The 17,614-nt window shown below is 38.6% G+C and overlaps 1 protein-coding gene across 7 annotated transcripts in view; it reads right to left on the reverse strand.

Annotated features, from left to right (window-relative positions):
• Positions 1-10,140: 10,140 nt before the first annotated feature.
• Slco1a4 (solute carrier organic anion transporter family, member 1a4) overlaps positions 10,141-17,614 on the reverse strand; it is a 50,847-nt gene continuing 43,373 nt past the window's right edge. For 3 of the 7 annotated variants that reach the window (XM_011241584.2, XM_011241585.2, XM_011241586.3), the window contains 4 exons: positions 17,377-17,549; positions 15,153-15,217; positions 13,985-14,102; positions 10,495-11,883 (listed from right to left, as the gene is read on the reverse strand). In XM_011241584.2, the coding sequence (XP_011239886.1) occupies positions 11,664-11,883; positions 13,985-14,102; positions 15,153-15,217; positions 17,377-17,549 (576 nt within the window). In that variant the 3' untranslated portion in view covers positions 10,495-11,663. Of the gene's footprint in view, positions 11,884-13,984; positions 14,103-15,152; positions 15,218-17,376; positions 17,550-17,614 lie in introns of all 7 variants that reach the window. The other 4 variants (XR_003956207.1, XR_003956206.1, NM_001355577.1 and 1 more) reach the window with 2 other exon arrangements.

Consider the following 17,614-nt stretch of genomic DNA (forward strand, 5'->3'; position numbering starts at 1 on the left):
GTACATATGGACCCTGTAACTGCTGGACATGCATAAAATTGATCTTGTACTAAGTGTTCTTCTACCACATTGTTAGCCCTATACCTAGTGCCCTTATGTCCAGGCATATGTGGCCAAGCCACAAAATCATAAGGCAAAGGCTGGTAAATGTGAGCTTCTTGAGGCTTGTTGCCTCATTCTGGCCATAAGTAACAAAGGTCTGTAACAATTCTTCAAGGTTGAAAGCGATCATCATGGTACAGATCAGTTATAATGCTGCCTGTTTTAGTATTAGACAGCTTCATAGTAAAATTTTTGGCTTATAGTTATTAGTTCTGATTAGTCCTAGGATTGTACAAGAGTTATCATAAGTATTAAAGATAAGGTGATGGTCCACTTGTAACAAGTCTTATCTTTAGAGGGAACTCTGGGTATTGTCATATAATTCCTCATCACTCTGGACCTTGATGTTGTCTCTTGGGCACAATTATTAATTCAGTGTGTCCTGTTGATGAGGCTGAATGGTTCATAGTTGTTTCGGGTCCTAATGTTCTTGAGAAGAAGGCTTCAGATGGGAATGGTGAACCCAAGTATGGATCTAGTCGACCACAACTGCTGTGGGGATCATCAGGATTACAGTGTAAGGTCAATTCCAGGGAGGGCCAGAGATTCTTTGTGGTGTCTTTTAACCAGGACAAAATCTATAGTCTGGGATCAATGAGGGGTAGTTAGTGGATCTGGTTCATGTAGATGTTAAACATAGGTGTGCAGGAGAGTTGGTACCTCTGGAGTGCCTAGATTGACTCAAGGACATCATGATTAGAAATGTCTGCTAATAAGTCTGCCCTACATGAGGATTATTAATTCTTCCCTATGGGCAGAAGTCCTGCTCCGAAGGGGAGATGTCCATAATGTCTTCTCTAAATCTACCACTGCAGCCCCTACATATTGGTTGCCATCTTCCATGAAGCTGCTTCTATCTGTGTACATGATGAGATCAGCATTAGGCCAGGGATGGCCATACAGGTCTGGGGAAGAATGTGACGGGGTCTCTCAAACATTATCTCATAGAGAGTTATCCCATTGATATAAGGAGTATTTCTGACCCCAAGGAAAGTGAAGGAAAGGAGGCTCACCCAGTCATCACCAGTTTCTAAGGTTAATTTATTAAGGTCTTTTAAGAGTCAAATTAATCCTCTCTACCTGACCTGAAAGTTAGGCATGGTATATATAATGAAGCTTCCAATTGACCCCCAGTATTTTTGCTAGGGTTTGACTAACGTGAGAGATAAGGCCCGGTACATTGTCACATCCCATGGTGTTAGGACTTCCAAATCAAGATACTATTTTCTTGACAAGTTTTTTTTTTTTTTCCACTCACAAATTGAGCAGTTTCTTTCTTGGTTGGACGTTCTTCAGTTCATTCTAAGAAGATATCGATGAACACTAAAAGATATGTGTAACCAAATTTTCTGGGTTTTATCTATGTGAAGTTTCTAGTAGACTCCTGGTGAGGCTCCTCTTTCTATCTTAACATAATTTGGTTTTTGGACCTGGGCTTGTTAATTAACAAGATTGACATCTAATTACAATGTCTTATAACTGTTTAGTTAGATCTGAAGTTTAAAAACAAAGAAAAAAAACACTGCAGATTTTATTTTAATTATTTTCAGATGTGTGCTGCCATGGAGATCTTGAGTCAAAGTTTTACCCAAAGTTTTTGGTAGAATCTTTTTTCTGTCTGTTGTTTACTGTTAACCACACTGGTGATGTGTCGGTCTGGTCATATTTTTTGGAGTAGGTTGGATGTTTAGGCAGAACTGGGTCTAAGAAGGTTACTGGGAAATGCGGGAGAGGCAGTTTGGCTGCTTCTTTAGTCATCATGTCTGCTTCATGGTTTCCAATGGCCTCTGGGGTCTGTCCATGTTGGTGCCCAGGACAATGTAGGATGTTCAATTTATTTGGGAGCTATAGAGCACCTAGGAGGTCTAGGATCTCCTGTTTGTTTTCAATTGTTTTTTCCTTCTTCAGGTAATAGGTCTCTTTCAGGATATATCATCCCATGAGCATGTACAGTGGCAAATATGTAGTGACTATCAGTATAAATATTAACTACTTTGTCCTTTCTAAATTTGAGTGACTCAGTGAGGGTTATTAATTCTGCCCTATGGACCAAGATTCCGCTTAGGAGTGGAGATGCCCATAATGTCTTCTCTAAATCTACCACTGCTGCCCCTCCATATTGGTTCCTATCTTCCATGAAGCTGCTTCTATCTTTGTACACGGTAAGATCTGCATTAGGCCAGGCATAGTTAAATAGGTCTAGCTGGGTCCCATTTTTATATTGGAAGGTTCCTCCCAGTAATATATCAGTAGACTTTTCAAGTCCAGATCAGGTGGTATTGTAGCAGGTTTCAGTGAGGTGCATGGGGAAGTGAGCAATGGAAACTTGAGGGATTCTGCATGGGTTATTGTCAGAGGCTGTCCCAAAATTAGTTTGTCTGCATCTTACTGATCAGGGTGGTAGCCACTGTAATTTTCAGGCAGTTGGCCCATCCTGCTGCAACTGGGTGGAATTTCTTGGAGAGGTAGGCCAGTGGTCATCACCAGGGACCCAAGGTTTGTGCCCCTTTGGCAGGTGCCTTGCCTTTCATCCATGAAAAGGCTTTGTCATGTCAGGCAGAGACAAGGCTGATGCAGATCTTAAGCCTTGGAAAGCTTTGGCATTTTCCTCAGTCTATGTGCAAGTTCCTCCTGCCCCCTAGTGGCCTCATAGAGTGGTTTGACTATGTCAGCAAACACCAGTATCTAGTCTACAGAAACCAGCTGACACCAGGAATTCCCATACTTGGTGACTGCTCTGAGACCTCAGGATGCCTAAGATGGTCTTAAGCCTCACAGGCTTAGCAGAGGCGTTGTTGACCTACCTTTAGCTAGAAACCCAAGTACCTTACTGTAGATATACTGATCTGAGGCTTCTTGACTAACACCCTATATCCTAGTTCATGCAATGTTTCTAGAGGAGACCTGGTTGATTTCATGCAAATGTCAACTTTGGTGGCAGCCAACAGTAAATCATCCACATCCTGGAGTACTGAAACATGTGCCATAGTCTACCTGCACTCATGTACGCCCTGGTGGAAGGTTTCATCAATAATAGTGGCTGATCTTTAAATCCCCGTGGAAGTCTCAGCCAAGTTAGCTGTTCACTGAATCCATTCCGCAGGCCTTGCTATTTAAAGGCAAAAGGTGGCTGCCTGTTCTTATCTAGGGGAATGCTGAAGACATCACAAGACTCTATAAATTTCCCTGTCAGGTGGTAGGGAAATCAAATGTGTATATGGGTTTGGAGCTCTTGGGTGGACATCTTCCATTCTTTTGTTACTTCTCTTAAATACAACACCAGCCTATAATCTTTTCCTCTTATTATTAAACATATATAACAGTCACTAGGTATTAGCCCACCCCTTTTAGAGCAGATCTCTGCAGACCTATGAAGATGTACTGTCTTATAGTGATGCTATATAGACAAGTAGATGACTTATTAATTCTTAATCATTATCCTATAAGAATTCCTAAAATTATACCAGTGATTATTAAGCTATTTTACAGTGGTACTGCTATTAGGTCCTTTTGTGATAGTCAAAATTGCAAGGATAACTCAGTCAGTCTCCCATGTGTCACCAGTTTGTTGCTCTTAGATAGTTCTCATACTCAGGGCACATTCCAAGAGGTTATAAACAATTAACCAAAGATTTTAAAAGGGAACTATTTATTACAGAAGATAAAATATTGACTGGGTTTATCTATACAAAACTTGACTAATAACTTAGTTATTGTTTTTAACCTTCTACAAACCTGTGGAGCTGTGACAGGTGGTGGATGTTTAGACAGATAATTACTCCTAATGGATATGCATGTAAACATTCTGTGTTGTAAACTTCTATTTTATTTCTATTTCAATTTATGATTGGATTTTTTATGTAAACTTGTGATATTACATCTATTTCAATTCATGATTGGATTTTTTATGTGAACTTGTGATGAACTTTTTAACACTGTGATGAACTTTTTAACACATGATCATGTATTGTGAAAGATGGTTAAGTGCTGAGGAAAAAGAGAAGAGTCAGAGGAACTGAGCTGATGCGAACTTTTTTAGGCAGAAACTTTTAGACAGAACTGAACTAAAAAAAAAAAAGCCTTAGAAGTATTGGCATAGCATTGGAAGAAAAGGCATTGAGAGTAAGAGCATCACTGTGACACCAGAGCAGGAGGAGACAGCAAGATTAGAAGGAGAATGCAGAATAGAATAACTTAGAAATTATGGGTAACAAAAAACTAAGAAAGCAATGTGCTGAATGCAGAAAAAAATCAAACAAACCAAAAAAACAAAAAAAAACAAAAAAAAAAACAAAGAACTGCAGAGAGAAGAAGGAGCAGGCAGGCTTCTCCTTACCACAGGACAGAGCGGGTCCTTTCTTAATAACAAATCAGGATTAATCTTATTAAATGGAACAAAGATTTTTTTCTTACAAGCTTGGGTTAATTCATTCAGCATAAAAAGGGTAGAAGTTTTTTCTTCCTCTATGCAATAAAGATTGGAGCTCATTTTTCATCCAGAATGAGTGAGTTCTTTCTGCACTGGCACTTGGACTTTTGCTCTATATGCATTTGTAAGTATGGATGTGTACATGTAAGTATGTAACTGTGAGAATTATGCATGTGGTGTGTAAGTATGTAATTGTGAGAAGGCATTGAAGTTGGGCCTAATCAATTGAGTGGAAATGTATAAATGTGCTTAAGTGAATCTGTATTTGAAGTTATGTGAGTTTATGCATATTTGATTATGTAAAAGTTTTTTCTTCTGCAAGAATTAGTCTCTTTTCCTGGTTCAATAGAAGTTTATTGCTCCAAACTTTACTTTAGACAGACAAGCAAGAGACACCTGGACAAAATGGAAACCATTCTATCAATCGATCCTTTACTTAATCTCCTGCTGTTTTACTTAATCTACTGCAGTTTCTGGCCTCAGAGGAACAGAGAAGGCAGATCAGCTATGTAGCAAAGAAACTTAGATAAGGAAACTTTTTGTTATTTTACAGCAACCCTAAATACCTTGTAAGACAAGTCTTATCTTCCACTATATTCTTCCCCCTCTTCTACCTCAAGAAGAACCAACAAGAAAGAAGACCCCAGTGGGGATGGCCCCTGGCACCTGTACTCCATAAAATGGAAAAGTCTTAATGAAACTGATGATCTTCTAGACAAATACCACTTGCAAAATTTAAATCAAGATCAGACAAACTATTTAGATAGGTCAAGAACCCATAAAGAAATATAGGCAGCCATTAAAAGTATCACAATAAAAAAATAACAAATACAAAAACAAAACAAACAAACTAAAGAAAACACCCTCCAAAGTTTAAAGCTGGACTTCAACAACAGAAACTCTAGAAAGCCTACACACTCATGGAAACTGAAAATGTTCTCTCTACTCAATGATCTCTGGGTCACAGAAAAAAAACTGAAATTAAAGACTTTCGAGAATTCAATGACAATGAAGGCACAACATACCCAAATTTATGGAACACAATGAAAGCAGTGCTAAAGGAAAGCTCATAGTACTAAGTAAATATCCATAAAGATATTAGGATGTTCTCATACCAACAATTTAAATGTACCAATGAAAGCTCCAGAAGAAAAGAAGCAAAAACACAGAAGAGGAGTAGAAGGCAGGAAATAATCAAAACTCAAGACTGAAATGGATCAGTTAGAAACAAAGAAAATGATGGAAGTAATCATTCAAATGAAGAGCTGGTGCTTTGATAAAATCAACGTGATAGACAAACCCTTAGCCAAACTACCAAAATGTAGAAGAAACAGTGTCCAAATAAACAAAATCAGAAGGGAAAAGGGAGCCATAACAACAGACAGCTAGGAAATTCAAATAATCATTAGGTCTTACTTCAAAATCATGTACCCCCCCAACCGGAAAATCTTTTTTTTTCCCCCAAGTTTCTTTCTTTTTTTTTTTTAATTACATATTTTCCTCAATTACATTTCCAATGCTATCCCAAAAGTGCCCCCCCCACTCCCCTCCCTCCCCATTCCCATTTTTTGGCCCTGGCGTTCCCCTGTACTGGGGCATATAAAGTTTGCCTGACCAATGGGCCTCTCTTTCCAGTGATGGCCAACTAGGCCATCTTTTGATACATATGCAGCTAGAGTCAAGAGCTCTGGGGTACTGGCTAGTTCATAATGTTGTTCCACCGATAGGGTTGCAGATCTCTTTAGCTCCTTGGATACTTTCTCTAGCTCCTCCATTGGGGGCCCTGTGATCCATCCAATAGTTGACTGTGAGCATCCACTTCTGTGTTTGCTAGGCCCCGGCCTAGTCTCACAAGAGACAGCTATATCATGGTATATATAGCATATAGCAACAAAGGCTTGCTAGTGTATGCAATGGTACTGGAAAATCTTAATGAAATGGATAGTTTTCTAGAGAGATACCACTTACCAAAGCTAAATCAAGATCTAATAAACTATTTAAACATCTCTGCAATAGCAATAAGTAACTACATGGTTTTGGTATAGTAACAGACAGGTTGAACAATGGAATTGAATCAAAGACATAGAAATAAACCCAAACATCTATGAACACTTGATTTCTGAAAAGAAGGTAAAACCAAACAATGGAAAGAAGAAAGCATCTTATATGGTGGTAGTCCATCTGGATGTAAGCATGTAGAAGAAAGCAAGGAAATCCATATCTGTCACCCTGCAGAAATCTTGTGTCAAAGTGGACCAAAAACTCCAACATAAAACTGGATATACTAAATCTAATAGATTATATGGTGGGGAATAGACTTGAACTCATTGGTACAAGAGAAAACTTCCTGAACAGAATACTAACAGCCTAGGCTTTAAGACCAATAATTGATTAATGGAACGTCACGAAACCCCAAAGCTTCTATAAGGCAAAAGACACTATCAATAGGACAAAATAGGAGCCTACAAGTTGGGAAATGATCTTTACCAATGCTACATACAACAGAGGGCTAGTATAAAAAATTTGTAAAGAACTCAAGAAATTAGAATTCAACAATCCAAATAACCCAATTTTTAAAATGGCATACAGAACTAAACAGAGAATTCTCAACAGAAGAATCTTGGATGGCCAAGAAGCATGTAAAGAAATGTTCAGTATCCTTACTCACCAGGAAAATTTTTTAAAAAAGACCCTGATAGTCCTTCTTATATGCTACGCTCTCCGGTCGAGTCAACTGGACAAGCCGAAAGGCTTAAAAGTCACTCATGAGGCAAAAGAGTTTCAAGGAAGCTCTCCTCCTGGAGTCTAGTGTTCTCTACCCATACATTAATTTTTCATTCCCGAGTTCCATTACCACACTAGTCTAGAGTATGGATCCATGTGCTCTCTTTCAGTATTTTCCTATTCTAAATGCTCTGACATTGCTAAAGCCTTCCACCAGTGTTCCAACAGTCCAAGGGCATCCTTGACCAAGATCAAGGGTTTAGAATTCAGCAAGATTGTAAAAGCTAAGTCACTCCCTTAACACAGGAATTTACCATCACTTAGGAAGAAGGAAGTTTCAGACCAAAGGAGAAACCAGAATAGATACTATAGCAGAGTTACACCCATACACACGTATTTACAATGGCCTAAGGGGAAGGTGGACTATACAAGAGACTAAAATAGGAACTATGGCAAGGACGCGAAGCCCTTGACCCTGGCTTCTAAGATTAGTGAATTTTAGGTGGAGCCCTTGTTGATCCCAGCTGTTATCAATGTATTCTATCCTGGGTGGTTCCCGTTAGACCTTTTGTGTTTGCATTCCTCTGTTTTATGTAAGATTCCGATTACCTCAATTGTACCTTGCAATATGTCACCCAACTTCCTTATTGTCCTCTGCATAAAAAGTCTGATGTTCGAGTTGTAAAATTACACTCAGATTCCACATGAACTCTCCTGTGTGTGTGTCTGTTTGTCGCTCATCCACGCTTTGCCCACCCGCATCGAGAGACCCCGTTCCACGCAGACACAGGGACCCAGAAGGTCTGCGGCACTTATACACATAAGACTAACTAAGATCAAAATTTTAAGTGAAAGCACATGCTGGTGAGGATACAAAACGTGGAAATGCACTCCCATTGCTGGTGGGAGTGCAAACTCGTACAGTGTGGAAATCAATTTGGCATTTTCTCAGAAAAATGGGAATATCTCTACTTCATGACCCAGTTATACTACTTTTGGGCATATACCCCAAAAATATTCCATTATACCACAGGAGCACTTGCTCAACTGTGTTCATAGCAGCTTTATGCATGAAAACCAGAATCTGGAAACAATCTAGATGTCCTTCAACTGAAGAAATGGTAAAGAAAATGTAGTACATCTATACAAATGGTTTACCATGCAGCAATTAAAAACAAAGGCATCATGAATTTTGCAGGCAAATGGGTAGAATTTCATCCTGATCAGAGTAATCCAAAGCTAGAAACACACATATGGTATGCACTTACTTATAAGTGGGCCTTAGCTATCAAATACAATACAACCTGTTACAATCCACAGACCCAAAGAAACTGTGTACTATGGAGGTCCCAAGGGAGGATATATGAATCTTACTCAGAAGGGAGAGCTAAATAGTAATGAGATGTAGAGAGAGAGAGATGGAACTTGGGTAGCAGGGGAGGTGAAGAAGGGAATGGGGAAGGCCATCAGGTATGGGGAGGAGAGTGGCTGGGATTGAGAATGGAAATGGGGGTGAGCATCTCTGGTGACTAGCTAGAAGCCTGGGATGGGAGAGGATATGGAGAGTCTACAGCATGAATCTAGCTTGGAATCCTCCTACCAGAGGTGAATATAGAGGCTGTAATGGCTACCTCCTGTAACCAGGCATGATTTCCAGAGGAGGGCGGGGGAGGGGACATCAATCCATTCTCAAAACCCTCAACCCAAAATTTGTCTTGCCTATAAATGTGCAGACATAAAGATGGAATAGATACAGAGAGACCAACCTACCAGTGATTTGCTCAACGAGAGACCCATTCCATGTGAAAGAGCCAATTCCTGACACTGTTAATGATCCTCTGCTATGCATATCTGTCACCGGAGAGGCTTTATCTAGCAGCATATGGATGCAGATGCAGAGACACACAGACAAACATCAGATGGAGCCAAAGGAATCTTGTGGAAGAATAGGGAATAGAAGTGAGGAGCAGTTAAGCACTCTACAAGAAGCCCCACAGAGTCAAATAACATGGGCCACCTAGGTTACTCTAGGGGTGGTTCTGATGCTAAGGTCCTGCTTCTTAAAAAACTGGTTCTTGACTTGTCAATAAAGAAGTCATGGGCCAATTGCTGGGCAAAAGGGATAGGTGAGAGTTCTGGGTCTCTGTGGGTAAGAGAGGGATGCAAGGAGAGGTGAGTTCACCATGCTTCAGAGAGAGAAAAGCCAAACAGCCATTTAAGATCTCAGGCAAAGTGGAGGCCTGTGGCTGCTCCTATAGGCAGGAGGTAGGAAATATTTTGCTGGGATTAGATGTAACTGAACAACTAAAATTGAGGGCAAGTGGGAAGGTATGGAGCTAAGAATATTGATAAGGGCACACTTTTTCAGACAGTAGATAGTAGCACCCAGCAATTGTGGCAAAAGGCAAGTTGAAAATGAACAACTGTGTGTCTGTGTCTTTTATCCCTGTATTCAAGGGAATCTGGGTATAGCCTGTTTCCAGAGTTTAGGCCTATCCCAGGAGCTTGGGTGGGATAGTGAAAGCTGCATGTAACAAGTTGCCTGCAGGGAACATACAGGAGCTGGACCTAGACCCCTACACATTTGTAGCAAATGTGCAGTTTAGTGTTTAGTGTTATTGAAAGGTGGTAGAAGCATTAAAAAAATATGGGGCCTATAGGGGGAATTTAGGTCCATGACAATAAGCCCTTGAAAGAGATACTCGTCCCCTGGCAACCCCCAACACCTTTCCCTCTGTATACGTCTATGTATATATCTTGAGCCATAGTTCTGAAACAATAGAAAAGCTTGTTTTTCCTTTAAAAAAAATCTGTGTTTTATCAAACACAAAATAAGATGATTTCTGTATCAGTTACTTTTCACTGCTGCAATAAAATACCACAAATAACACATATGAATAGGCATTTATTTTGACTTATGAATCCAGAGGGACTGAAGTCCCTCATGGCAAGGAGGTATGACAGAAAGCACCAGGCATTGTGACTGAAGCAGAAAGCTGAGATTTCACATCATTACCCAAAACACAAAGCAGAAACTATACTGGAAGTAGGGTGAAGCTTTGAACCCTCCTACATATTAAAGATGCGTGTCCAATCTTCCCTAAGCAGAGTTATTACTAGAAACCACATGTCCAAATGTCTGTGCGTAAGAGGGATATTTCTCATTCAAACAACCACAACTAGTTTTCTAATGTGTACTTTCAAGTTTATGAATTCCAGTTTTATAGCAAAAGTCAGTATTACAACTTTCAAATTTTTTCATTTATTAATTGATTTTTGGTGGGGCATGCACAATTAAAATAAAAAGGCATAGGGCAACTTGCAAGAGTTTGTTCTTTTCTCCTGCCATGTTGATCCCAGGGATCACAACAACCTTGTCAGGCTGAGGGGCAAACAGTTCTTTCCATTGAACCTTCTAGCTGGTCCCTCTTGAAAGCTTTTACTCTACGGTTATTATTAATGTTAATAGTCATGTGCTCTATGGCTCGTTAATAGAATGAACACTGAGCCGTCAAAGTTCTATGAATATGAGAATTAGTCTTCTCAGAATATCTGATACTACATCTAGACAAGTGATTTTTATTACTTTATCAGTTTACTCTACCTTGTGGTTGAACTCAGGGCCTCACATGTATTAGGCAATCACATATCCACCGAGATACAGCCCATCTCGACAAGGAGCCTTTAAAAGGACTAGTTTTCTCCCATTCTTGATTTTAAGGAAGAGTTTCATGACCAGCTGTGAATTGCTAGGGAAAAAAGTTCCAATCATTTTTGCTACATGATTTTTAACAACCTGATTAAAGTTTTCAATGATGCAAAAGAAATGACCAACTGTGTGACAGGAGTAATGAAAGAAGGGACTGAAAACAGGAGATGGCCACTGTGGAGAGTCTAACCTTGGAAGTCTTGACTAGAGTAAAGCAGAGAGAGTTAGCACTCCTAAGTACATAACAACAGATGTAGAGATCTTTCACACACAGAGGATAAAACAAATTATTTCAGTGTGGCTTAACAAAGTTGCCTATTTTGAGCTCTAAATACCTCCAGCATCAAAATATAAATGAAAAACATTTAAATAGTCTTTCTGCAATAGAAAAGTTTCAAGCTTATTTGAAGATATGTGGGAAACATCCATTTCCCTTGAGTTAAAAGAGAACATACTTTTTGAAAATGAAGGCAGCTTTAATGTTAAGGGTGGGGGTTTGCTACAGAAGTTTTCCCTGGGAAAATCTTAAGTGCTACACCAACCTTCTGGAAATGCTATCAGTAAATATTTTTTATCATGAGTAAAGTAATTTTGAAGGCCTTAAGAATAAGATAAGAGTTCCGATTGTACTTCTCATGATTCAAAACTAGTGACATGTGCGTTCTGGTTCTGGCCTTGCACTGGCCAGTAGAAACCTCATCACAGCTTAGTTTTCCGTTCTCCATCATTCTGCATCGTAGGACTTCTGTGCACATTTGTGCACTTGCTTTCCTTCGCAGTGAGCTTCATTTCTGCAGGATCTGTGTCTGAAGAGTCGATGTCCCCAGGGAATTGGAATTTCCTCATAAGGATTAGGATGAAGAGTGCAGGGAGAAAGCTTGCTCCTCTTAGAGCAGCAGGCAACCCCAGGTAAATGCGCCTATTGAAAAGAACTAATCTGTATTACATCTCAATGTGTTAAGGGAAAGTCAATTTTGTATATTCTTACAGATCATCATTTATTCTTCAAAGAGAAATATTAGGGGATTATTTTCCCATATTCTTTATATGATATATTTTCCCATATACTTTATATAAAGTATACATATACTTTGCTGAGTTATTAGTTGACATGTTGAAAACATTTCCTTTTTAATTCTTTCTTTTATTTTTACATGTATGTAGTTCCTGTTGCTGCTTAAGATTTTATTTATTTTATGTATATGAGTACACTGTCACTGTGTTCAGACACACCAGAAGAGGGCATCAGATACCATTATGGTTGGTTGTGAGCCACAATGTGGTTGCTGGGAATTGAACTCATGACTTCTGAAAGAGCAGCCAGTGCTTTCAACTCCTGAGCCATCTCTCCAGCCTGAAAACATTTCTATCATAGAATTTTAAATGTATTTTCTTTTTTTGGGTAATGGCTGGCATTGTTGTCAACTTGACTGGATTTAAGAACATTATAGAAATTCATCTCTCAGTGTGTCTACAAGAATATTTTCAGAAAGTTTTAGCTGACAATGAATTTCTACCATGAATGTGAGCACCATGCTCAGACCTTCTACAACTTGAGGCTTCCTGGGAGTGGCCAGCCTCCTCCCACTCCACCACCATGCTGCCTCTGTCATTATTGCCTGTTCTCCTATATACTGACTGAATAAAATCCTATGTCAGGTTAAGGGAATGCTCCTGTTTTATTTGCTTAAATTTTGATCACACACATGCATAAAATATTGCAGAGTCACTTTTCAAGTTTTCTTTTCAGCATTTGTATACTGTGTTAAAACAATAGGCAATTTTGCTATTGAAATCCTTGGATGTCTAAAATTAGTCATGTTGGTCACTTTTTACATATTAGTAAATTCAATTTGTTAATTTTCATGCTAAGTTTTGGATATATAGTGGTCAATTTACGTTATAATATTATTATTTTTATCTATGTGAATGTGTTGGGTCACAGTGTAGGTAATTAATTAATGAGTCCTGGATATCTGTGAACTTGGAGTAAAGGAAGATGGAGTAAAATTCTGATTTCCCTAATTTGGGTCATGGGAAATAAATTTATGCCCTACTCAGGAGCAATACGTGCTCTTAACACCTGCGTCATCTCTTTAGCCTCACATTCTTTTCATTTGCTGATCTGGTTTAGTTAAAGCATAAAGACTTCATAAGCTTCCAGAAATAGATTAGCTAATTTTCCCTTTGACACTCCTTAGAATAACTTGTATAATTATTTGTGTACAGCTATAAGCACATTTTCTTTGTAAATTGGATAAAATATACCTTAAAGTTTCCATACTTATGTTTGGGGTAATAGACATATTTGACATATGCATATTTATTCCAAATTATAAAATATTCCAAAAATCACTCTACTGAGTCATTATTGTGCTCATGAGGCAACTAACCACTAAGTGAAGTAGGGGGTTACAGGTTTCTGGAAATCAAACTGGCAGTCAAATGTAGACAACAGGTCCCTTCTGGCTACAGAACTCAGCATGATTGTTTTTAACTGAAAAGGTGCTACAAATATTTGAGGTTTCTCATCTAGTCAGGCTGCAAGCAGGAGAGAGCTCTGAAGTATCCAAGAAGTAGAATGTCAGATACCATGCTGCGCAAATATGTCAGGACTCTGTCATTCCAATCGCTACATAAGGGAGGAGTCCCTTCTTTCTGTCCATAGGTATTAGTTGGTAGCAGCTGAGAGATTTGTTCCCTCTTACAGCATCATTGTCCCATGTCTCTGTATCTTGCTGTCATTTTTTTAAATCTCTGGTGTTCTGCCATGTTAGTTCACCTCAAGATGTAGATCTCCTCTGCTACTCTAGAGCCTGTATTCAGAGACCCTGATTTCACTCGTGTGTGTGTGTGTGTGTGTAGTACTTTTGAAATAATAGAAAATATTAAAATATATAAATAAGAAAATTGGACCATCCATCATCCATGCCCATTCTGAAAAATCACTCAAGAACATGCTAAATATGAATAGAGATATTTTATACACTACAAGATTAGGTCTCAAAAGTTATCTTTACCTGAAGCTATTTATATCATACATCCTGCATGCCCCTGGCTCACCACATTTTAGAGTTCCCCAGTGTAAACAGGTTCTGTCTATCAAAGCACCAAAGTAAATAGGTGCTGGAATACCACCTGCAATGGAGAGAGAAAGAAAATCAGCTCATTGGCAGGAAGAAAGAAAAGAGATATTTTTATTTTATTTGGAATTACTTAAATTTTCCTATTTTTAAAATAAAATATGAAGTTATAAATAAATGCTCCAAATATATGTTTATAAATTAAAAATTAATGTAAAGCTTCTAGATTTAGAAACAAGAAATGCAAACTATGTACAACATGAGAAGAGTGTCTTCACTGAGTTCATAATCATGAACTTCATCAGTTTTCATAAATGTCTTGTTATGGTTTTCTGTGTCTACCTAACATAACCTTTTCCTTCTCATTTTACTCTTGAATCTCCTAAAAAGTGAAAAGTGTAAAGTTCAGGAAAGTTCAGGTAATAGGAAATATTTTTCATCTCTATAGTTTCTTCATTCCCAAACTAATTACAAGTGGCCAGTTCTAAACATAATGGCTTGTAAACGGAAGTTCAGGTCATGCCTGCAGAGCACACCTATCTTAATGATGCTACCAGATCCTGGGACTTCCTGGGTGTGGACAGTTGGGACATTGCCGATCCAGAGAGAAACTATCTTTGTCTCTCTCATTGATAATTCTTTGTCCATCCATGTGTGTGAGTTATATCCCTGTGACTATCACATGAAGCTTTTTGGGATGAATTGACCTAAAAGGTTACTAGCTTCTACCCATCCAAACACTAAGAATGCTATGAGATATCTGATATCTGAGCCTACAACACAGAACTCCATGATCTGCTATAACCGATGTACCATATGCTTTCACAGAAATATTTGAGAAGTGCCTTATTCGTGACTTTCTTTGTTCTCTAACTACAAACATCAACATCTATTACTGTGTTGGAACCTGAAGTTGGGCTGACCCAAAACTGTTCTCATGATATGTTGATTCATATTTGATTTAAGAATAAACCCCCATGTTCCCTTTAATATAAGAGCTGTGGTTTTGGTTGATAATATAGATGTTTTTTGCTTATTCGAAGAAAATTAATTGATTTACTAAGCATTTAATATTGGTCTGGTATGTTGGGGAAATTTTTCATACCTAATATTCTCATGCAAAATGTATGTAATCCAACTCCAAGTGACTTCTCTTCAGACTTCATACACCTGAAAAATACATACATACATACATACATAAAAGTTCATCTTGCCAATCCATATCTGCCCTAGTATCCTTCCAATGACAGTGGTAGTTCATGATTCTAATAGTTAAACTTTTCATCCTGAAGTAAGAATGATACAGCTCTACCTTTGTAAAGTCTACACAGAAAAAGGAGAGTAAGGACTTCTGAAAGCTGGTCTCTAACCTCCACACATCTAAAGCAGGGCTGAGCTGAGCCCTTTAACAGTCAATTTCTACTAACCTAGGTGAATCATTTTTTTTCTCATTAACATAGTGACCACCATGGTAGACCCACTTTAATGGACCCAAAACTATGAAACCATAAACAACAAAAAATGATATTGTTTGCCAGGCATGTTTTTATGTTTATACAAAGTGCTAATACATGTTATATAAAAATTCAAAATACTGTAGAGGTGATTCCATAGATAAACAGAGAAAGAAATCATCATGGAGGCTATGACATTCAGAAAAAGACTTCTTCATTATACAGAGCTAACAACTTCAGATAATTTTCTTCCTTGTCCTATCTATAGAAAAAGACGAGATAAGTTTGGTAGTTATATATGAAGGAGAGGCCTATAAAGCAGTCAGGATAAAAAAATGAAAAAATATTCTTATGAATTTGGAATACAGAAGCTTTAATATATATATATATATATCTTTTCCCACCAAATACACCTTTAGTTGCACTTATTTTAGTGAGTTGTATGTTGGGTAAAACCTAGGAAGAAAGGGAGAAGGAGCAGGGGAATGGGGGGGGGATGGGACAGGAAAGGAGAGGAAAGGAGAACAGAAGTGAGGGATGAAAAGGAGGGAAGCAAAGGAGAAGAAAAGGGGAAAGGATTTGAATAAGGAGGAGAGAAGATGGGTTCAAGGTGGAAAGGGAATGTGGGCAAGAAAAATGGAAAAACATGGGGAAAGGAAATGAGAGGTGAGAAGCTTGGTTTACTCTACAAGGATAAACTTTTATGAATTACACATCCAGACTAACTCAACTTTGTTTTTGAATTCCAATGAGAGAAGGGAAGTGGGGTTTTACATTCTTAGATGGGTATGGAGATTTTAGAACTGGAAGGAACACTACTGCAATAAACCACTGTGAAACATATCTCTGAAACTTTCTTACTTTTTGGTAGAGTTGAGTATCTATCATTATATTCATGTACCTCCTTGTTAGAGAGTATGCTATTGCATTGTTTGTTGTTATTACTGCTGTTGTTGTTCAAGATAGATTGAGATCCAGATGTCAAGGGAGCCTAGTCCCTTTCACATACAGAGTTTTACTCTCAACAAGTCAGGTAGCTGCACCATAGGAAATTAGTGATAAGCAACTACTCCGAAACTCCACAGAAAAGAAATTGACAGTAAACTTTACATTATAGTTAAATTAGCAGTGCCTAATAAAGCAGGGCTTAGAGTCTTGATAAATGTATGTTGGAGCATTGAGGTTCTAGGAACCATGACTGCAAGGGCCATTTTTGGGAAAAGAAATTTAATAATGATCAAAATTATCTAGATGACATTTGTGGGATTGCTCAGTAGGTAAAGGAAGTCTTGATGGCCCAAGTTCAAGCTCCAGAACCTAGGAGTATATGTAAACACATAAACAGTTTTTAAAAAGACCAACTCAGTGGCATGCATCAGTGGCAGCATTCCCACAGTGTACTAGGAGGAGCAAAGAGAATTGCTTGGGACCTTGGGCACCAGGTAAGCTGGAGTACAAAGGACGGCTTGCAGGTAAAAGAAGTCTTGATGACTCAAGTTCAGTCCCCAGAGCCCAGGAATATATGTTTTAAAACTTAAAAATTAAAAGACCAATTCAGTGTTAGGTATGTGTAATCCCAGCATTCCTGCAGGGAAAGAGGAAGAGCAAACAGAATTGCCTGGAACCTTGGATGCCAGGCATGCTGGAGTCCACAGGCAGCACAGGGCAGAAATAACAAGAGACACTGCCTCAAATAGAGCGTGAAAGGAGAGAACAGATTCCCCAGCATTGTCTTCCAAAGGACGTTGTTTTTAGTGGCACAAAGGAGCTCACACTGTACAAGCACACAGCACACACACACACACACACACACACTTGCATGTGCGCACACTATGAAGAAGGACAGAGAAAAATATAAATGAGTTTTTTTGTCACCTCAGAAGAACCATGTACCCAGGTATGGCTCCCAGCGAGAAGATGAAACAGCCAATTATTGATATGATTAAAAAGTACTGCAGCTTGTTAGCACACTCAGGACCCTTGTCACACAGGCCCAGGACTGCAGATGCATTTCCTGATGACTGAATGCAGCTACAATTTTGAAACACCTGTAAAAGAAAAAAAACAAAAAACAAAACAATATCCTAATAAGAAGAAAATATTGGACTTAAGA

This window comes from Mus musculus, chromosome 6 (genome assembly GCF_000001635.26).
Source record: "Mus musculus strain C57BL/6J chromosome 6, GRCm38.p6 C57BL/6J".
NCBI classification, from domain to species: Eukaryota; Metazoa; Chordata; class Mammalia; order Rodentia; family Muridae; genus Mus; species Mus musculus.